Source organism: Xenopus tropicalis, chromosome 5 (genome assembly GCF_000004195.4).
Source record: "Xenopus tropicalis strain Nigerian chromosome 5, UCB_Xtro_10.0, whole genome shotgun sequence".
Classification (NCBI taxonomy): domain Eukaryota; kingdom Metazoa; phylum Chordata; class Amphibia; order Anura; family Pipidae; genus Xenopus; species Xenopus tropicalis.
The window spans coordinates 143,529,757-143,552,926 of record NC_030681.2 but is presented as its reverse complement, the minus strand read 5'-3'; the positions used below and the strand labels follow the sequence as shown (position 1 = coordinate 143,552,926).

Here is a 23,170-nt window from a genome sequence, read left to right as displayed (position 1 = left end):
CTGCTGACACTGTCTGTGTGGTATATAGCCTGCCTATGGCCACCTTGGATTTCGGGCACTATGGCCAATGGCTGCACCTAGTGATGAGCAGCTTGTTGCAGTGCCCAGTGGTGCCATTAACCCAGAATAAAGCCCAGGCCTCCCTTTGCACCCACACTTCCAATTGAGAGGCAGCGAGTCAACATCTATGGCGCAATGCACAATTGCACTGTATTTTAGGCTCTGGGATAAACGCTGCAATTGTGGGAAAAAACACTCTGAATTGCGCCAGGCTTTTGTGCACTTAACACTTTCCCCCTTTGGTAAATATGTCTCTTTGGGTTTATTGTTGGTGGAACAAAATCATTAATACTTCAGCACCAGGTAGGGTGGGCACCTTTCCATGCCAGTTATTAGAAGAGGGGCGACAAGGTGATATCATGTTACTGGGCGAAGAGTGGGTGGACCTAGGGGGGAAGCAATTACATTGCCAGTAAATCTGTAATACAGTCCCTGGCCTTGGCTAGTGATTTACTGGCTGGCCAGGTGAAATACCAGCTGGGGGCCAACCCCTACACCGGAAGATAATATTCATGTGCTGTTCAAATATTCAAATGCTGTTGAAGTAAAGGATAAGTAAAACTTTAAAATAAGTTTGTTTTTTTTAATTTCAAGATATTAAGGGTTAAAATGTACTGTTAAGAAGTCATTTTGTTACAACAGCGCAGCCTGCTGGTCACTTTCCAAACATGAAGTAGTCGAGGAGGTTGTCAAGAAAGTTGTCAGGAGAAAGATGCTGATCCGATGAAAAATATTAGAAACTTCAGATAACTTTTCTCGCGTCTTTCCTACCCAGAAGAACATCAGATTAGTCTTCTTACTCCTGACAACATCCACAACTACTTCATGTTTGGAAAGTGACCAGTAGGCGGCGCTGTTGTAACAAAATGCACTCATATTAACGGTACTGTAACCCTTTATGTCTTGGAATTTCTGTTACCTTTTTTCTGTTTCCATGAAATTTTGACCTTATAAGCAGGCAATGCTATAGCTGTGCCAACACTGGATGGGGGGTACATTTGTAGTTCCATTCTCGTTACGTTCTGTCTTAGCCATCGGCATGCCACGTCAAAAAAAGCAAATTAGGCAAGGTGCTCTGTAAAATGTCAAAGGGAAACTGCATGTTAGTGCCCATTAAAGACATAGCTGAGAAACAATGCGCCTACATTCCTGGCATTGCCCACCAATCAGGGCAGGTTTCGCTAAAGCCCCCGCGATCCCCACTGCTAAGCTTACAATCAACAGCAAATGCAGTGGCAGTATTAATTGGCACATTGCATCACTGTACTGATTGAGTAACATAAACATTAATTCCCTGTCCATTTGTTTTCTGTTATTTCCATCAGCAGTAAATGCACGGGGAGATTATGTGCTCTGTACGGGGGATCGCATATCTGCGGCGTGCCATCAATCTGGCTCTCAGCGGCAATGTGGTGAGCAATATTCCTCTTTATTACAGAGCTGGAGGTAATTGAAAACATCAAACATAAGCTGATTATTTATTGTGCTGCCCGTCTCAAGCGGTAAGAAGCGAGCCATTGGCTTGTGAGTGCAGGATATAGCTTTTAAAACAGCGCCACCTGCTGGCTAGGCTTGGATATACATGGGAATAATGCATGGAATGTGATCACTATCCCCCCTTTTACATATTTACATGTTTGCTTTTAAACAGGTGACCAGTAAATTCTACCTGCTGATTGGTTACCATGGGTTACTGATATTGGACAAACTTAGTGCCTTTTATTACATATGGGGGATTGTGTGAGATCACATTCCACAAATAGCCTTTATTACATAACCCCCAATGTGATTAGACTACGTTAGCGTACCTTTCAGGTAAGGGTTTTGTTTGTAGTTCTGGTGTTCGGGCCAGGTACTAGCTGTGATGTTATTTGGGGGTGGGGCTATGACACAAAGGTGGGAAAATTGGTGGGTTGGGCAGGGAAAATGCGAATGGGGCGGGGAAATTGGTCGGACGGAGGTCGGACTGTAAATATAAAAGGCTGATTGGCAGCCGAGAAAGTGAGGAAAGGGAGTGATTTATAGAGTATAACCTGTAATACCGGTGCTGGCCCCAGCTGGTGATTTACCGGACAGGTAGTAACTCTATTCAGGTCTGAGACACAAAATAGCCCCCAGCCCAATAAATAGTGAGTGTCTATGGCATCTTACAGCAGCCCCTCTGGCATTTGCCTGAACCCACAGATTGCCAGTCTGGGCCTGGTACCATTGTTTATGCCATACTAAAAGTGGATTTCAAAGGAAACAACAACTTTAACATGTTCCATTGTGGATCTTTTGACCTTGCCATGCCGCATGTTGCACGGACCTAAAGGAAAGCCAGAATGTGTGGCACCGGCGCCATGGTACCTCCATGTTTATGACACAGGTTCTAGGGCAGATAGAGGTTAATGGAGTCTGTAAGGGCTGCCAGCATTTAGCCAATCCTTATGATTACATGTGGAAGTTGGACTGGCCCACTGGGCTATTGGGAAAAAACCCGGTGGGCCACGACCCTATTGTGCCCTGCCACCTGCCTGCACCCTGCTTACTTGCTGTGAAAAATTAGTGAAACGCAGCCAACTTTATTTTTTCACAGTAAGTAGGCAGCGCAGGAGTGGCTGGGGCGGAGCAGCTGCGGGCCCTTGATTTGGGTACCCAGGGGGCCCCAGTCCTACTCTGTGTAGACCTGTGGATCCGACCTGCCTGCCAACTCACAGGGATATGGGTCACAGATAGGGGCCTGGGCTCAAAGCAGGAGATGGTTAAAGGGAAAGTTAAACAGACAGTAGATATTTCAGAAATAACAGCAGGAAGTGCCTCCGAGGTGCTGCTACTCAAATAGAAATGCAGCTACACCTTATATACATGACAGGATTGTGGCAGCCAGGGTTGCCAGATTTATTTTATTTATTTATTTATTTGTTTTAAAACCAGCCCAAAACTAGCCAAAGGACACTTTCAAAATAGCCCAAAAATAGCCCAATGTTCAACGAAAAAAATTCTAAAAAAATAAAAGTATATATGGGAAAACCTGCCTTTTTAAAGCGTATAATTAGTATCCAGTTACTGGGATGGCTGATAATTCCCTGCCCTGGGAAGTCACTACAGAAATGGATTCAGAATGTTGCATTAACCCCAGACATGATATACATATGGGTGCGTTGAACTACAACTCTCAGAAGTCCTACGATATCCTGAGAGTTATAGCTTAAGGACCAACTTCAGAACTGCTCCCACATTGTATAAAGTACAATTATATACGCTATAGAACAAGGAGCAGGTTGCAGAACAGACAGGTTGAGCCTGAAAGAGCAAAAAGGAACACAAAACGGAGGCTCTGTCTATACTGACCAATTGCATGCTGGGTATTGTAGTTTTATATTAATCCTAGCTGTAGGCTAATTGTTAGATACAAACTACATTACCCAGGATGCAATGGGACAGGCACACTAGGGGAAAAAAAATTTGCCTAGTTTCCAATCTAACAAACCCACCAAGGTTCCAAAAAATATCCCAAAACTGTACCTTGGCGTGTTTGTACTCTGTAAACCCGCCAGGGCTTTAAATTAATAGCCCAATTTAGCGAAAAAAACGCACAATTTGCTTCTCTCAGCCAGAACCAATTAGAAAGCTAGTAAGTACAGGCACAATCACATGACCGCAGCTTCCCTCACAGCATTGCCAGCTATATACAACATGTAACTACGGAATCCAGAACGTAACCATGGATACGCAGGCTTTACAGGCAACGTCAGCAACCGCTTACATCACAGCAGTAGTCGTGGCCGAGTGGTTAAGGCGATGGACTAGAAATCCATTGGGGTCTCCCCGCGCAGGTTCGAATCCTGCCGACTACGTTTTTCCGTTTTAATTCCAATAAATCTCATTTACAGTTACATTTTAACACAATTTGCAAAGTAACCCCCCAACGTATTATTACTAAATGGATTTATTTGCATCAAATCTCTGTCTGCCTGCTTGTATCACTGATAGTAGAGCTATGCATGACGGGAAATCCTCCTCAGCCTCAGTCCCGTCATGCCCACACTCTCAGGGCCCCGCCCAGCGCACAAAGCCCCAGTCCCACCATGGCCGCGGTGGTGGTTACATCCAGGTCAGTGTCCTGTTCCTTATATACAGGAGCCCGGCGCTAACTATGGCGGGAATGCAACGTGAAGCAGCGCTGCGCTTTAGGCGGAGGGAGTGGGCTAGCCCATTTACACGGCTGCGGGGGGGGGGTGTCTTTTCTCCTCATACAGACACTTGTCTCATAGGAAAGTTGGGGAAATAATGGTAGCTACCCGCTGCCTGGATGAATCTTTAAAACTTGAGCAGTATGTTGGTGCTGCTTATATAGGCGAGCATATATGCCATTATAGCTAGTGGGAGGGGCATTGGGGAGTAACTGGGCGGGGCAAGAGGTAGCTGGGCGGATCTAAACACTAATGACAGGGTTTCTAACAAGTAATGACAGAGCATAATTGGGTGGGGGGGGGTGCCTAAGTTACTGACAAGCTTACAGTGTTACATTTTTAATACCAGCCCCAGTTTGGCCATTATTGTACCAGCTAGGCTTGTAAGCGGCAGCCCTACATACTGCCGGCAGTGCTAATGTGTTAGTTATTATTATTAACATTTATTTATAAAGCGCCAACATATTCCACAGCGCTGTACAATAAGTGGGTTTCATACATTGGGCATACAGAGTAACATATAAAGCAACCAATAACCGATACAAGAGGTGAAGAGAGCCCTGCCCAAAAGAGCTTACAATCTACAAGGAGACATACAGAGTAACATATAAAGCAATCAATAACCGATACAAGAGGGGAAGAGGGCCCTGCCCAAAAGAGCTTACAATCTACAAGGAGACATACAGAGTAACATATAAAGCAACCAATAACCGATACAAGAGGGGAAGAGAGCCCTGCCCAAAAGAGCTTACAATCTACAAGGAGACATACAGAGTAACATATAAAGCAACCAATAACCGATACAAGAGGTGAAGGGAGCCCTGCCCAAAAGAGCTTACAATCTACAAGGAGACATACAGAGTAACATATAAAGCAACCAATAACCGATACAAGAGGTGAAGAGAGCCCTGCCCAAAAGAGCTTACAATCTACAAGGAGACATACAGAGTAACATATAAAGCAGTGCTGTCCAACTTCTACGGTGCCGAGGGCCGGAATTTCTCTAGAATACATGGTGGAGGGCCGCTAATGGAAGCCAGTTTTGACCACTCCCCTTTTTGAAACCACACCCACTTCAAACCACACCTATTTTATCACAATGGTGGTAGCACAGCAAAATCCGAAATGCTTGGTCCTTACTGTGGGGATATCAACCATCATTCATATTAAGATATACCCTTAAATTCCATATGCCTCCTCCTCCCCTGTGGATAGCACAGCAACCCACAGTACATAATTACACACCTTAGGGACCATTTAATGGCTATTTCCAACTGCTAACAAACTCCCACAACAAACCCCTGCCAGGTTCACCTCCCACAAGCAGCATAGGGCAAGCAGAGTATGGCACACACAGGCAGCACTCTGCCTGTCATATGCTATCTGTGTGTGCCATACTCTGCCTGTCCTATGCTGTCTGTGTGTGCCATACTCTACCTGTCCTACCCTGCCTGTGTGTGCCATACTCTGCCTCCCCTATGCTGCCTCTGTGTGCCATACCCTCCCTGACCTATGCTGCCTGTGTGTGCCCTACTCTACCTGCCCTATGCTGGCTGTATGTGCCATACTTTGCCTGTCCTATGCTGTCTGTGTGTGCCATACTCTACCTGTCCTACCCTGCCTGTGTGTGCCATACTCTGCCTCCCCTATGCTGCCTCTGTGTGCCATACCCTCCCTGACCTATGCTGCCTGTGTGTGCCCTACTCTACCTGCCCTATGCTGGCTGTATGTGCCATACTTTGCCTGTCCTATGCTGTCTGTGTGTGCCATACTCTACCTGTCCTATGCTGTCTGTGTGTGCCATACTCTACCTGTCCTACCCTGCCTGTGTGTGCCATACTCTGCCTCCCCTATGCTGCCTCTGTGTGCCATACCCTCCCTGACCTATGCTGCCTGTGTGTGCCCTACTCTACCTGCCCTATGCTGCCTGTGTGTGCCATACTCTACCTGCCGTATGCTGGCTGTATGTGCCATACTTTGCCTGTCCTATGCTGTCTGTGTGTGCCATACTCTACCTGTCCTATGCTGTCTGTGTGTGCCATACTCTACCTGTCCTACCCTGCCTGTGTGTGCCATACTCTGCCTCCCCTATGCTGCCTCTGTGTGCCATACCCTCCCTGACCTATGCTGCCTGTGTGTGCCATACTCTACCTGCCCTATGCTGGCTGTATGTGCCATACTCTGCCTACAGTACCTATGTCTGAGGTGTGAAGAACAATGGGAGTGATTACAGTCTGAGCCTGAGGCCATACTTTGCCTGTCCTATGCTGTCTGTGTGTGCCATACTCTACCTGTCCTATGCTGTCTGTGTGTGCCATACTCTACCTGTCCTACCCTGCCTGTGTGTGCCATACTCTGCCTCCCCTATGCTGCCTCTGTGTGCCATACCCTCCCTGCCCTATGCTGCCTGTGTGTGCCATACTCTACCTCCCCTATGCTGGCTGTATGTGCCATACTCTGCCTACAGTACCTATGTCTGAGGTGTGAAGAACAATGGGAGTGATTACAGTCTGAGCCTGAGGTGTGAACACTGCAGGGGGTGAACAATGCAGGCATTAAAAGGTGTGAAAAACACAGGGGATTACATTTTTAAACAATACAGGGGGATTACAGCCTGAATCTGAGGTGAGAACCATGCAGGGGGCCAGTTAATCACAGTACTGATACCATTTAAAGCTTACACAAAGGTAACCATCAAAGCAGCCAGACAGGTGGGGGGCCACACAGAGGGGGGTCGCGGGCCAATGCCAGTTGGACAGCACTGATATAAAGCAACCAATAACCGATACAGGAGGTGAAGAGAGCCCTGCCCAAAAGAGCTTACAATCTACAAGGAGACATACAGAGTAACATATAAAGCAATCAGTAACCGATACAAGAGGTGAAGAGAGCCCTGCCCAAAAGAGCTTACAATCTACAAGGAGACATACAGAGTAACATATAAAGCAATCAATAACTGATACAAGAGGTGAAGGGAGCCCTGCCCAAAAGAGCTTACAATCTACAAGGAGACATACAGAGTAACATATAAAGCAACCAATAACCGATACAAGAGGTGAAGAGAGCCCTGCCCAAAAGAGCTTACAATCTACAAGGAGAAAGGGTTGAGATACAAGGCATGGGAGTTAATATTTTAATGCTTTAAAACCAGTTTTAACATGGCAACCCTACTTCTATTCTCAGTGCTGTTTGGGTTGCCCCCCCATTGCCAGACCTCTATTGATACACCGTGGGGAGTATTTATTAGGATTAAGAAAAACATCACCAGTGACATTGTCCATAGCAACCAATCAGCCATTAGAAATGCAAAGATCTGGTTGCTATGGGCAACATTCCCGGTGATGTTTGTCTCTAATATGAATAAATACCCCCCTGTGTATCATTATTACTGGCAAGTAGAGTACTAGCAATGGGGAAAGAGGCACACACTATTTAGGCAGGAATTTATAAGAGTAATAGCATCGCAGTTATATTCAGTTGCCAATTCCCAAGCAACTTTAGTTGCACGAGGTGCCCTCAACAAATATGACTGTGGTTTGTTTTAGGCCTATTCAGAATGCCCACACCGCGCTAGACCTGTGGGTTCCGGAGTACCAGGAGATCCGTGGGAAGATGATGACCGGCCACGTTGAGTACCAAATCGTCGTGGTTACCACACTTCCAGCCTTTAAATCAGCCAGACACAAGCCGGCCGACGTTGTCCAGTTTGTAGTAAGTTTACTCTTCGCTTGTTGTGTGTTGGGCCCTCAGCCATGTTGGTCTCACCTTCCCTCTGATGGTTGTGGGCCTCCAGTTGGACAGACCAGCCCTGTTTTTTGGAGTTTTTTCTCTTTATATTTCTCTCTATTGGCTTATTTCCCTGTAGCAGTGGTTATAAGACTTTTTTAGCCCCCCTTGGCAGTCCAACTGCTGGCCCCGGCCCCCCCCCCCCCCCCCAATAACAAGGTTACACATATAGGAAAACATTGGTGCATCTCCCATAGTTCTAACAATATTACACCAAAAATGTCACCCCGACTGACCTTCAGACTTTACATTCAGGTGTATGTAGGAGAGCCAATAAGTATTCTTTCCAAATCCCCTGCACAATAACCTTCTGGCTGGACCCCTACTACTGCTGCCCTACCAGCCCCATTAAAGGAACAGTAACACCACCATAAAGTCTTTTATGGTGATTAAAACAGAATGTACTGCTGCCCTGCACTGGTAAAAGTTATGTGTTTACTTCAGAAACACTTATATAGTTTTTATAAACAATCTGCTGCGTAGCCATAAGAGCATTAATTCAGTCTGAAAAAGGATCAGATACCAGATCAGCTCTGTAGAATATAATGGTGTCCTATAGAGCTTATCTGTTATCTTCTATGTAACCTGTGCCATTAAGCCCTATTTAAGCTGACTTGATGGCTATGAAGCAGCCTGTTAATCTGTCTTCACTATATCAGTGTTTCTGAAGCAAACATGCCAGTTTTACTAGTGCAGGGCAGCAGTACCTTGTATTACCTTAAAACACATTGTTTGGTGTAACTGGTCCTTTGATTTAACAACTTGTGAAAAGAACATAAAAAAGATATGAAAGATACGCAAGGGGTTATGTAATAAAAGGCAATAAGTTTGCCTAGGAGCAGTAACCCATAGCAACCAATCAGTAGGTAGCATTTACTGGTCACCTGTTTTAAAGCAAACATCTTATTGGTTGCTGTGGGTTACTGCTTCTGGGCAAACCTTTTTTTTACAAATCGTGGGGTCACAGCTGTTAGATACGTTATACAAGGTGGGATATCTAACGTGCTGCCAGCCGGTTCCCGTAGTACTACAACTCTCAGCATCCCACTAATGGTCGCAGTAGTGCAACGATAGCCGATAGCCTGCATGCCTGGTTCTGCCCCCTCACAATCATAATGCATCTTGGCGGCGTAGGGATAGATTATTATGATTTGGGCAGCGGCACGCTGAAACACGGCAGGCATTGTAGATTATGTATTGGTGCTGATGTTGCCCAAATAATACCTTCCAGGCCCTAGCGGCTTATTTTATTCATTCTGAATGACAATGCTCCTCCCCCAAAAAAGGCGTGTCTGGACATACTGACACTATTTGAATTAGGCGAATATTAGAATTACAGGCACTTTATCATTATTTCCTTAGCGGCTAGGATAACAACAAATTAGTTCCAGACTTTTCCATCTCCACGTCCCCAAACTTGTGAAGTGATGCCTAATGCATGGCGAGGGGCTCAATGTCTGTCTGGCACGCGTCCCGCTCTGATATTCACTTCAAAGTCAGAGGCAGAATTCCCAGAGAAAATGAGATACGGCGAGAGGAGCCAGGGCAGCCGCCTAAAGAAACGCTCACTTGGGGCCATTTCATACAGTTTTGGCCTAAACTTTGTTATGAAACTGAAAGACCTGGCAATTGCATCTAAATGTCTCAGCGTTTTAACAGCAGTTGTAGTGAGGTATCCGGGGGGGCGTCATAGTGGGTTACTGATAGTACAGGCATCCAAAATACAGGAACAACATTTTCCTTAGGGTTCTATTTAAGCAAACAGGATCGATGAGACAGAGTACAGATGCTGTTTTATTATTACAGAAAAAAGGGAATCATTTAACCATGAAATAAACCCAATAGGGCTGTTCTGCCCCCAATAAGGGGTAATTATATCTTAGTTGGGATCAAGTACAGGTACTGTTTTATTATTACAGAGAAAAGGGAATCATTTAACCATTAAATAAACCCAATAGGGCTGTTCTGCCCCCAATAAGGGGTAATTATATCTTAGTTGGGATCAAGTACAGGTACTGTTTTATTATTACAGAGAAAAGGGAATCATTTAACCATGAAATAAACCCAATAGGGCTGTTCTGCCCCCAATAAGGGGTAATTATATCTTAGTTTGGATCAAGTACAGGTACTGTTTTATTATTACAGAGAAAAGGGAATCATTTAACCATTAAATAAACCCAATAGGGCTGTTCTGCCCCCAATAAGGGGTAATTATATCTTAGTTGGGATCAAGTACAGGTACTGTTTTATTATTACAGAGAAAAGGGAATCATTTAACCATTAAATAAACCCAATAGGGCTTTTCTGCCCCCAATAAGGGGTAATTATATCTTAGTTGGGATCAAGTACAGGTACTGTTTTATTATTACAGAGAAAAGGGAATCATTTAACCATTAAATAAACCCAATAGGGCTTTTCTGCCCCCAATAAGGGGTAATTATATCTTAGTTGGGATCAAGTACAGGTACTGTTTTATTATTACAGAGAAAAGGGAATCATTTAACCATTAAATAAACCCAATAGGGCTGTTCTGCCCCAATAAGGGGTAATTATATCTTAGTTTGGATCAAGTACAGGTACTGTTTTATTATTACAGGGAAAAGGGAATCATTTAACCATTAAATAAACCCAATAGGGCTGTTCTGCCCCAATAAGGGGTAATTATATCTTAGTTGGGATCAAGTACAGGTACTGTTTTATTATTACAGGGAAAAGGGAATCATTTAACCATTAAATAAACCCAATAGGGCTGTTCTGCCCCAATAAGGGGTAATTATATCTTAGTTGGGATCAAGTACAGGTACTGTTTTATTATTACAGAGAAAAGGGAATCATTTAACCATGAAATAAACCCAATAGGATTGTTCTGCCCCCAATAAGGGGTAATTATATCTTAGTTGGGATCAAGTACAGGTACTGTTTTATTATTACAAAAAAAAAAGGTCAAATCAGTTGTGAATTATTTGATTAAGATGGAGCCTATGGGAGATGGCATTCCTGTAATTCGGAGCTTTCTGGCTATTGGGTTTCCAGGTAACAGATCCCATACCTGAATTACTGTAGTGCATAAATGTTGAGTGCTGTGTGTATACTATATACAGAGAGAGGCGCAAGTGAATTGATTGTTAGTTTATTATGAGTGTCCAGCAGGAGGCGCTCAGACATAAGCTTCGCTAAAATGTTCTTCACTTTCGGGGAGACCATTGCTTTTTTGTGTGTGAGTTTTTATTTCCAGGAAACTGCTTTCAGCCCAGCCTTACTTCTCTTCCTTATTGGCTTACTTACCTGCCATCAACCCTAGACTGAAAGCTCTGTGGGCCAGAAGCACACTGATAATGAGTGCAAATCATTAAGGTTATTCAGCATCACATACTGAGCTGTGGTCTGAATTATTTTATGTTTCAAGTCACTGGCCAGTGTACTTGCACCTTAAGAATCACATTTGGAGTTCCGGAATGGCGCATTCCCACACATTTAAGGCACAGTTGTGTCTGATTCGCGTTGAAGTGCAATTGATACTGTTTAGAGATACAGGTTTGTTTATATGGTGAGAACCTAAAACATAATAATAATTCAGTTCCTCATTCTGCCACTAGGTGGAGCCAGCTGAATAGGCTTAGTACAGGCACAGTGTTAAGTCCAATGGGGGGGAGCTCCCACAGCAGAGGGGTATGTGACTGCAGCCATTGTGTGTTTGATACCCTGTTTTGGGCAATTCTATCATCTTGCTACAGACACAAGCAGCACCTACCCCTGTGAAATCTAATTATTATCCTATTACTTTGACTATTGTAGCAAAGGAGGGACCTTATGTGACATTGTAGGCCAATCCTCATGGTTTATGTCCCACCGTGGCTGCTTTGGTACTTGTAGGCTCCTCACATGGCATCTAAATGTTTGCATTTCTTCAAGGTCTCCAGAAAATACAGCGAGATTGAAGAGTTCTACTATAAACTCTGCGCCAGTTACCCCCACACGTCGCTGCCGCCTTTCCCCAGAAAAGTGTTGTTTGTGGGTGAAGCTGACATTCGGGAACGGAGAGCGGCCTTCAACGACATTGTGAAAGCTATTGCTAAGGACAGACAGCTGGCCGCTTGTCCTGAACTGCTCGACTTCCTAGGTAACTGCATGGCTACTGGGCCACACAAATGGAACACACAATGGGGGGAGTTACTAAACACACAATGGGGGGAGTTACTGAATGTGCAATGGGGGGAGTTACTGAACACACAATGGGGGTAGTTACTTAACGCACAATGGGGGTAGTTACTGAACGCACAATGGGGGGAGTTACTGAACACACAATGGGGGGAGTTACTGAACGCACAATGGGGGTGGTTACTGAACGCACAATGTGGGGAGTTACTAAACACACAATGGGGGTAGTTACTTAACGCACAATGGGGGGAGTTACTGAACACACAATGGGGGGAGTTACTGAACGCACAATGGGGGGAGTTACTGAACACACAATGGGGGGAGTTACTGAACGCACAATGGGGGTGGTTACTGAACGCACAATGTGGGGAGTTACTGAACACACAATGGGGGTAGTTACTTAACGCACAAGGGGGTAGTTACTGAACGCACAATGGGGGGAGTTACTGAACACACAATGGGGGGAGTTACTGAACGCACAATGGGGGTGGTTACTGAACGCACAATGGGGGGAGTTACTGAACACACAATGGGGGTAGTTACTTAACCCACAATGGGGGGAGTTACTGAACGCACAATGGGGGTAGTTACTGAACACACAATGGGGGGAGTTACTGAACGCACAATGGGGGTGGTTACTGAACGCACAATGGGGGGAGTTACTGAACGCACAATGGGGGGAGTTACTGAACTCACAATGGGGGGAGTTACTGAACTCACAATGGGGGTCGTTACTGAACACACAATGGGGGTAGTTAATGAACGCACAATGGGGGTAGTTACTGAACCCACAATGTGGGGAGTTACTGAACACACAATGGGGGTAGTTACTTAACGCACAATGGGGGTAGTTACTGAACCCACAATGTGGGGAGTTACTGAACACACAATGGGGGTAGTTACTTAACGCACAATGGGGGTAGTTACTGAATGCACAATGGGGGTAGTTACTGAACGCACAATGGGGGGAGTTACTGAACACACAATGGGGGTAGTTACTTAACGCACAATGGGGGGAGTTACTGAACGCACAATGGGGGTAGTTACTGAACGCACAATGGGGGGAGTTACTGAACGCACAATGGGGGTGGTTACTGAACGCACAATGGGGGTAGTTACTGAACACACAATGGGGGTAGTTACTGAACTCACAATGGGGGTAGTTACTGAACTCACAATGGGGGTAGTTACTGAACACACAATGGGGGTAGTTAATGAACGCACAATGGGGGTAGTTAATGAACCCACAATGTGGGGAGTTACTGAACACACAATGGGGGTAGTTACTGAACACACAATGGGGGTAGTTAATGAACGCACAATGGGGTAGTTACTGAACACACAATGGGGGTAGTTAATGAACCCACAATGTGGGGAGTTACTGAACACACAATGGGGGGAGTTACTGAACACACAATGGGCGTAGTTAATGAACGCACAATGGGGTAGTTACTGAACACACAATGGGGGTAGTTAATGAACGCACAATGGGGGTAGTTACTGAACGCACAATGTGGGGAGTTACTGAACACACAATGGGGGTAGTTACTGAACGCTCAATGGGGGGAGTTACTGAAGGCGCAGTGGGGGGAGTTACTGAACACACAAGGGGGGGAGTTACTGAATGCACAATGGGGGGGAGTTACTGAACGCACAATGGGGGGAGTTACTGAAGGCGCAGTGGGGGAAGTTAATGAACACACAATGGGGGGAGTTACTGAACGCACAATGGGGGGGATTTACTGAAGACGCAATGGGGGGAGTTACTGAACGCACAGTGGAGGGTATTTTCAGTTATTTAGCTTTTTATGGACATCATCATATAGTAGGTGATTTGGATATATCAGTGGGTAGTGTCCCCCCCATGAAGAACAGTGAGCTAATTTATTGCATGCTGGCGAGCTTTACTGTAACCGGGAATTCTCGGTAGGGGAACAGTTGCCTTAATAATAAAAATATAAATTCACTGATTAACAGGATCGAATGCCACTGATTTTGTGGACATGAAATGGGAGAAATGCCACATAAATCAGTCTGAAGAGGGAGATTTCTTTAAGCAAGAAGATCCGTCAGAAGAAGCCATTTTGCACCTCCCGGCCAGAAGTCAAAGCAAACAAACCGCACCGAGGAAGGAAGAAGATGAAGAAGAAGAAGAGGAGGAGGAGGAGGAAGAAGTAGATTTTGATCCTCTTGGTATCTTGAAGTGAGTGTTCTGTGCCTTTGTGTATTGTTTTTGTGGGAATGTTGGCATTATTGGGGTGAGGTGGCGTGAGAAAGCCCATAGCGTAGGTTCTACTGTGTAATTCACCCAAGCCAAGGGAACTGGCCCTATCTGTGGCCAAGAAGGGACCAGGGATGGCAACCTATGATAAAATCATTCCCATCAGTGTAATTGCTGTGAGTTGTAGCCCAGCAGCGTGCCGATACATTACATTAACATTTACATTAACATTTATTTATAAAGCGCCAACATATCCCGCAGCGCTGTACAATAAGTGGGTTACATACATTGGACATACAGAGTAACATATAAAGCAATCAGTAACCGATACAAGAGGGGAAGAGGGCCCTGCCCAAAAGAGCTTACACTCTACAAGGAGACATACAGAGTAACATATAAAGCAATCAATAACCGATACAAGAGGTGCAGAGGGCCCTGCCCAAAAGAGCTTACACTCTACAAGGAGACATACAGAGTAACATATAAAGCAATCAGTTACCGATACAAGAGGGGAAGAGGGCCCTGCCCAAAAGAGCTTACAATCTACAAGGAGACATACAGAGTAACATATAAAGCAATCAGTAACCGATACAAGAGGGGAAGAGGGCCCTGCCCAAAAGAGCTTACACTCTACAAGGAGACATACAGAGTAACATATAAAGCAATCAGTTACCGATACAAGAGGGGAAGAGGGCCCTGCCCAAAAGAGCTTACAATCTACAAGGAGACATACAGAGTAACATATAAAGCAACCAATAACCGATACAAGAGGTGCAGAGGGCCCTGCCCAAAAGAGCTTACACTCTACAAGGAGACATACAGAGTAACATATAAAGCAATCAATAACCGATACAAGAGGGGAAGAGAGCCCTGCCCAAAAGAGCTTACAATCTACAAGGAGACATACAGAGTAACATATAAAGCAACCAATAACCGATACAAGAGGGGAAGAGAGCCCTGCCCAAAAGAGCTTACAATCTACAAGGAGACATACAGAGTAACATATAAAGCAATCAGTTACCGATACAAGAGGGGAAGAGGGCCCTGCCCAAAAGAGCTTACACTGATGGGAATGATTTTATTATAGGTTGCCATCCTTGGTTTGCATAGTTCTTTTATCAGATTTTTTAAATTAGATTTTAGGGCCCATCTTTCCATCCCCATTGCAGGGGAATGCTCTTCTCTAGATTTGTAACCTATATCTGAAAAGACTTGAGTATCGTTGTATAAAGCAATGTTGTTTTTGTGATGGCGATATTCCTTTAGGGCACTGTGAACTACACTCGGAGGGCCAGGCCATTGAATGTCATGTATATTAACACAAAAACTTACAGTATGCCCTTTTCTGCTTTTTCCGTCTGACGGTCATTGGATATGTATTTATGCTACAGCAACATATATATTATCAGCCTTGGGTGGTTTGCAAGACTGCCACTAGGGGGAGCTTTAACATCACTTTAGGAACGAATAATCACATTTAGAGCACATTTCTTCTGGCTTGTTTGCCATAATTCAGTGATCCCCAACCAGTGGCTCATAAGCACCATGTTGCCCACCACCCCCTTTGATGTTGCTCCCAGAGACACAGTTTCACTTAAGTCAGAGGCTCCTACAGGCTAGTAGTCCACATGGGGCTACCAAATAGCCAATCACAGCCCTTATTTGCCAATCACAGTCATTATTTGATATCCCCAAAGAACTTTTTTTATGCTTGTGTTACCCACCAACACCTTTTACATCTAAGTGTAGCTCACAGATAAAAAGGTTGGGGGATCCCTGCCATAACTGAATGTTTTATGACCCACTGAAGGGAACCTAACCCATGATAATATGCTATAGAATGCTGGGAGTTGTAGTCCAGCATCATTTGCATGGAGCAAGCTGTCTATGAAAGGTACTGTACCCTTTAATAATTCTGTGATATTTTTTATTATATCCTGCAGGGTATAATAATATCCTCTGGGTAGTGCCACACTCCCCTAGTGAATGCCCAGAGTGGCACTGGGCACCACTGGTGAAACTACCGAGAAGCAGACCCCATAGCCGGGGGGGATGTGGGTGATGACCCAGTGGGACCCAGAAATATTTTTTTGTGGCGGGAGGGCGGGGGGCTACACTGAGTTTCTGCAGGACAAGATTACACCTTCCATGTATTTAAAGGCACTAAGTTTGCCCAGGAGCAGTAACCCATAGCAACCAATCAGAAGGTAGAGTTTACTGGTCGCCTTATTGGTTGGTAGGGGTTACTACTCCTGGGCAAACCTAGCATCTATTCTTACATATGGGGGTATGTGCGAGACATAATACTCCATGTATTTCGTATTTCCATTGGATTACTCTGGAGCTGCCATACTGCTACTCGTGTGTATTGGAGAGCAGCAGACATATCCATTTCTCTGGGTTTGCAGGATATGCTCAGCTCCTTTCCCTCTATAAGTATGTATTATTAGCTACCGTCGTTCTCGCCGCGTGCCTCTGAGATAAGAGGATCCTGAAACCTATGAAACGAGCGCGACCCTGGAGAGAGAAGGAGAAATAATATTTATTCAGCTGTTCCACAGAGACGGAGAGGAAGCCGCAGGAACACGGCTGTTTCTCTCATTAAGTTACATAAATATTCCCCGGCAGGATATGGAAACATGAACGCTGAAATCTTACCTAATGTCCAATCGGACCCCGCCAGCAGGCCGGCCGTGACCATATTCAGTAGTGGGCTAGCAGCAGGCCCTTTCCCTCTCAGCGTCTTGCTTTGCCTTTACACTCAGCATCCTTGTACAGTCAGGTGGGAAGGGGAGCTGTGCGTATAGCAGGGGGGGCTATAAAAGGAGTATTAGCCTGAAAGCATTGCCAAAGAAGGGGCGCTGTGCCGACCGTTCGTGGATTTAAATACACAGAATGCTCGAGACTTGGGGTTTTCCAGATAAGGGATCTTTCCATAATTTATTAAGTCTAATAAAGAAGTTATTTAAACAGTAATTAAACCCAAAAGCATTGTGTTTTATTATTACAGAGAAAAAGGAAACCATTTTTAAAAATGTGAATTATTTGATTAAAATGGAGTCTATGGGAGATGGGCTTTCCTTAATTCAGAACTTTCTGGATAATGGGCTTCCGGATAAGGGGTCCAATACCTGTAATATTAAATATTCCTGGAGTAAAGCAGTTGTACGCCATGGTACATAGTCACATAGTTAACTGGGGTTAAGAAATGGGGACTGTCCAATTTAACCCTTTCCTTATAAAAATACTTATTTCCTTGTGAAAAAGGCACCCGACCCTTTCTTGTAGGTATGTAATGTATCTGCCAGTACAGCCGCTACAGGGAGAGGATTGTACAACTGCACAGCTCTCACTGTAACAAGCACCCGTCACATCTGAAAGGGGAGGTTCACCTTTAACTTGTAGTATGCTATAGAATGGCCTATCCTAGCAACTTTGCAAGTGGTCTTCATTATTTATTTTTTTATAGTTTTTAAATCATTTACTTTTCTCTTCTGACTCTTCATCTTTAAAATGGGGGTCACTGACCCTGGCAGTCTAAAAACTGTTGCTCTGTGAGGCTACAATTTTATTGTTGTTGCTACTGTTTATTACTCATCATCCTATTCAGTCTCTTGCCTGTTCATATTCCAATCTCTTATTCAACCAGATAGCTGCTGAAATACCTTAAGGTCCCTATACACTATAAGATCTTTACCCGATATCCCCACCTACGGGTGGGCGATATCGGGTAGCAAGTTGCTTTAAAAAAAATAATCCGATCGTTTGGCCCTATATCCGATCATTTGGGTTCTATATTAATGCACGGTTTTGCCCAGAGGAGGAGGTGCCTAGAAGCCGCAGTTGTGCTTTTCCAAACGGAACAATAGAAAGGTTACATAGTTACATAGGGTTGAAAAAAGAGTCCCTTCCAAGTAAACCCAGCACACACAACCTATACTTACCAATCTATACACTCACATACATAAACTATATATACAAACACTAATACTAACTGTAGATATTAGTATCACAATAGCCTTGGATACTATGCTTGTTCAAGAACTCATCCAGGCCCCTCTTATAGGCATTAACAGAATCTGCCATTACCCCATCTCTAGGAAGGGCATTCCCCAACCTCACTGCCCTCACCATGAGGAACCCCCTACCCAACATCCCCCGGCAGGGCATTCCCCAACCTCACTGCCCTCACCGTGAGGAACCCCCTACCCAACATCCCCCGGCAGGGCATTCCCCAACCTCACTGCCCTCACCGTGAGGAACCCCCTACCCAACATCCCCCGGCAGGGCATTCCCCAACCTCACTGCCCTCACCGTGAGGAACCCCCTACCCAACATCCCCCGGCAGGGCATTCCCCAACCTCACTGCCCTCACCGTGAGGAACCCCCTACCCAACATCCCCCGGCAGGGCATTCCCCAACCTCACTGGCCTCACCGTGAGGAACCCCCTACCCAACATCCCCCGGCAGGGCATTCCCCAACCTCACTGCCCTCACCGTGAGGAACCCCCTACCCAACATCCCCCGGCAGGGCATCCCCCAACCTCACTGCCCTCACCGTGAGGAACCCCCTACCCAACATCCCCCGGCAGGGTATTCCCCAACCTCACTGCCCTCACCGTGAGGAACCCCCTACCCAACATCCCCCGGCAGGGCATTCCCCAACCTCACTGCCCTCACCGGGAAAAAACCCCTACGCTGCTTCAAATGGAAGCTCCATTCCTCTAATCTAAAGGGGGGGCCTCTGGTGCATTGATAGTTTGTATGGGAAAAAAGAACCCCCCCTATCTGCCTATAATCCCCTCCAATGTACTTGTACAGAGTAATCATGTCCCCTCGCAAGCGCCTCTTTTCCAGAGAAAACAACCCCAACCCTGACAGTCTCACCTCATAGTTTAACCCTTCCATCCCCTTTACCAGTTTAGTTGCAGTCTCTGCACTCTCTCCAGCTCATTAATATCCTTCTTAAGCACTGGGGCCAGGTGAGCATATTATGTTTGGTATTTATAGGCAGTCAGATATTGTACAGGTCGGCCCATGTATGTAGTATTATTGTGCCAATCAGTATTTGGGCAGCTGGAGAGAAGTTGTGCCAATGCAGATCCCTGTCTGTCAATGCTCTGTATTCTCACCAGGATTAGCCACCGAGCGGCCCACAGAGTTCTCTAAAGAAACCAATACTTAAGCCGCAGTTGCTGACATTTTACACATGGAACATTCGGTGGCAGCCACACTTTCATTTAGCGTTGTACTAACAAACTCGGGCCGGGGAGTGTGTTTTTCTTGGCGCTGTTCATGCAGGGAGGACACATGGTGGTGCATGTGCTTTCGTGCGCACAGTGAACTCTGCGTAAACACTGAGATCTTCATTCTGGCCAAGTGCAAACTTGTGTTGCTTTTGGGCTCATAAAGCTGTCCTTGTAAAATACTGGAAGCTTTGCCGAGCCTCCTACATCACATTCAGACCTTCCTTTGTGTGCGCAGAAAAGGCAGCAGTGTTGCTGGGCTCGCCGTGTCCAGGGGCGTACAGTAGTAACCGCGGTGCATTACACCAGTCACGGCCTGCGCTTTTCAGGGGGAGTGGGGGGAATAAAGATTCCAAATAATATTTCTAAGCCTATTTATGTTAGGTTTGCCTGTGTGAGAGTCGCAGAAAGGATACTGCGGAGTATTGTAACCCTCCCAAACTGTTCTCCTTTTGATGTGTGCCACTTTCCCCTAAGGAGAGATCACTTTTCAGCATAAAGGAGTTGTTAAACACGTGTTTGCCCTGGGGACTTCACTTCCATTTCAGCATGATTGCTGCTGTCAAGATCCTGAAAACATTAAAAAAGAAAAGTATTTTGGTTAGAAACTGGGCCTAAATTACAGACCACGATACTTACTAACTGCAAGGCACAAAAAAATCAACATTATTCACCAAGTTTTGTTTCTGCAGTGCTACAATTTTTTCCTAGAATTCCAATGTTATTGTGTCCTCCACATTTCACCGCTTAGATTTGTGCACCTAGCTCGCCTTCAGCCTGTCGTTGCCCCTGGTTATGAGTGGCAAGTTGCCCTTGGTCATTTTGGTCAAACCCAGCGCGATAATTGTGTGCAAAGTAAAGATTTGGTTGTAACAAGACCTGGGCTCACTTTGCACTTTTTATTTCATACCGCAGTTTGGGTCAAGAATTTTAAGAAAACAAGTGGCTAAAGTCAGGGCTGGTGTTAAATATTTCCCAGAAATGCATTTAGTGATACATTTGTAATTCCCTGTCCTCCGTTATCCCCTGAACCACTCAGGTTCCCTGCTCCCTCAACTTGCTAGGTACCACCCCCGATCATCCTACTCCCCACTGCTTGATATCACTTGCCACTGTGCTGTGTCACTGCTGCCCCCTACATGTACCCGTCAGGCATTATATATTGGTCGGCATCCATTAAACATACTTTTTTATTTACTATATAATATGTCCATTCTGTATGAATTTATCCCTCACACGTCTGCTGTTATACACAACATTATACCTTGCCGATAAGAGATTCATTTAGAATTTAATTTGTGATAAGATCCGTTTGTTTGGTGAGTTTGCCATATGAGCTTATCTTTCCCAGATGTGCCACCTAAGGTGGGCACTTTTGGGCTGGTCTGATCGTTTGGGCCTTGTTCCACAATGATGGGTATAAGGGCATGCAGTCCTCAATCCAACGGGAAAATCAAACCTGCCCTATCGCCATTTAGTCCATTTTCCGACATGCTGGCTGCCAAATAATCTGCCAAATCATTCCAAAGGGGCTATATCGGCATCTTAAATCTGCCCTTCTATTGCCACCTTAAAGACTGTGGATGAGACTTCTTAATCAAAATAGGGAATGTGTTCTACTAGAGGTGACACTCATGAAAGTGCACTGTGAATTGCCCTCGAGCAGGCTCAAACCTATAATTATGGCTGGAAAATATGTGTCCGGTTATAATGATGAACATCTAGTGTTGGCTTCCTGCCCTACTGTAACCATCTTGCCTCGGCATACCTGTTCTCTTCCACTCTTTATATTAAACTGTGACAGATAAAATATCCAGAAGTCAGAGCAACGTTCAGTGCAGCCACTGTTACCCTGGCGAATATAATTTTATGTATGAAATGTTGTAAGAATAAAAGGTAAATGTTTCTCATGATAATATAATTAATAAAAAATAATGTAAAGGAGAAAGAATAGGGGCAAGTTGAGAGAATGGGCAACATTCAATTTGATGAGAAAAATGTATCTACTAATTAACTTCTACTTCTGTTGTTATGAGATAATCCATGAGTTGTTCTCATCATGATATAATATTTAATGTCAGGCTTATTGCATAAATAATAGAGGGTTGTATGGGTTGTCCTCTGCGGGATATTAAAAGTTGATATTGCTGTTTGTGATTATGTAACATAAGAAAACAAACTCGGGGTGTTGTGTTTGTGTATGTAAATACAACTTGGGTTAGACGTTCCCATGTTATTCCCAGCTCCTGTAATGATGAATGAAAACACAGTGGAAAGTTGGGATGGTAAGGTGTGACCGATGGGCGGCTCCACTTCACAAACTTAATTAGATGCCCCATTCGGCTCATAGTAATTACAAACTGTGTTGAAATATGTTTCACTATTGCATTAACACATGTGGGCTCAAAGCGTAACATCAGGGGCAAAGTGCTGTGTTTTTTGCCTAAGATGCACCTTGCTTGCCCAGAGTTGGACCTGGCGCCCATGCTAGGAGTGCAAAATGTTGCGTGTCTCTCTCTCTCTCTCTGTGCATACAGGAGGGGAGCATAGATGGCACAATCATGTCCCCTGGCATGCCCCAAGTTTGCACTCATTTTGCATGCCATCGACCAGAGCTTTATGATAGGCGCTACGTATAGTGCTCCCATGCACCCATCAGCATTGTACAAAGTGCTTTGTGTATGGCGCTCTAAGGCATATGTGTCAAACTCGCGGCCCACGGGCCACATCTGGCCCGGCATGTAATAATATCCGGCCCGCAAGATCATTTTATTATTATTGTTTTTAATGGCCCGGTGATATGAAGCGCCACACAATAAACTACATATCCCATAATGCAGCTCTCTTCTAATCGCACTGGCGCTGTGACACATGCACAGTAGGTGTTGGCGTGCGTATACGCCGTCATTCAAACGGCAGAGACAGAGAGAGCTGGCGCGTCACAAAATGTGGAGAGAAAATATAAGCAGGAGAAACCGGGGAGTTCTGGCGCTTGCTGCTGGCACAGGTAGAGATGATTTGGGGCCAATTTATGATTTTTTGGCTGCTGCTGCCTGCTGGCATAGGTACAAACTGGGGCCAAATTGGGTAATATATAGTGTTGGCTGCTGCTGCCACAGGGACAGATGGGGGGCAATATGATGGCTGCTTGCACAGGTACACAGGGCAATATGGCTGCTGGCACAGGTACACGGGGCAATATGGCTGCTGGCACAGGTACATGGGGCAATATGGCTGCTGGCCCAAGTACATGGGGCAATAATATGGCTGCTGGCACAGGTACATGGGGTAATAATATGGCTGCTGGCACAGGTACATGGGGCAATTATATGGCTGCTGGCACAGGTACATGGGGCAATAATATGGCTGCTGGCACAGGTACATGGGGCAATAATATGGCTGCTGGCACAGGTACATGGGCCAATAATATGGCTGCTGGCACAGGTACATGGGGAAATAAAATGGCTGCTGGCACAGGTACATGGGGCAATAATATGGCTGCTGGCACAGGTACATGGGGAAAT

The 23,170-nt window shown here is 45.2% G+C and overlaps 1 protein-coding gene and 1 non-coding gene across 2 annotated transcripts in view; both read left to right on the top strand.

Moving 5' to 3' along the window:
- The first annotated feature begins 3,817 nt into the window (after window positions 1–3,817).
- On the top strand, window positions 3,818–3,899 carry trnas-aga. The gene has a single exon. It is a non-coding gene; the product is annotated as a tRNA-Ser (tRNA).
- Window positions 3,900–4,124: 225 nt separating this feature from the next.
- Window positions 4,125–23,170, top strand: part of hs1bp3 (HCLS1 binding protein 3) — a 41,685-nt gene continuing 22,639 nt past the window's right edge. The window contains 4 exon segments of the mRNA NM_001102912.1: window positions 4,125–4,156; window positions 7,781–7,946; window positions 11,934–12,141; window positions 14,157–14,382. Coding sequence (NP_001096382.1) covers window positions 4,131–4,156; window positions 7,781–7,946; window positions 11,934–12,141; window positions 14,157–14,382 — 626 coding nt within the window. The 5' untranslated portion in view covers window positions 4,125–4,130.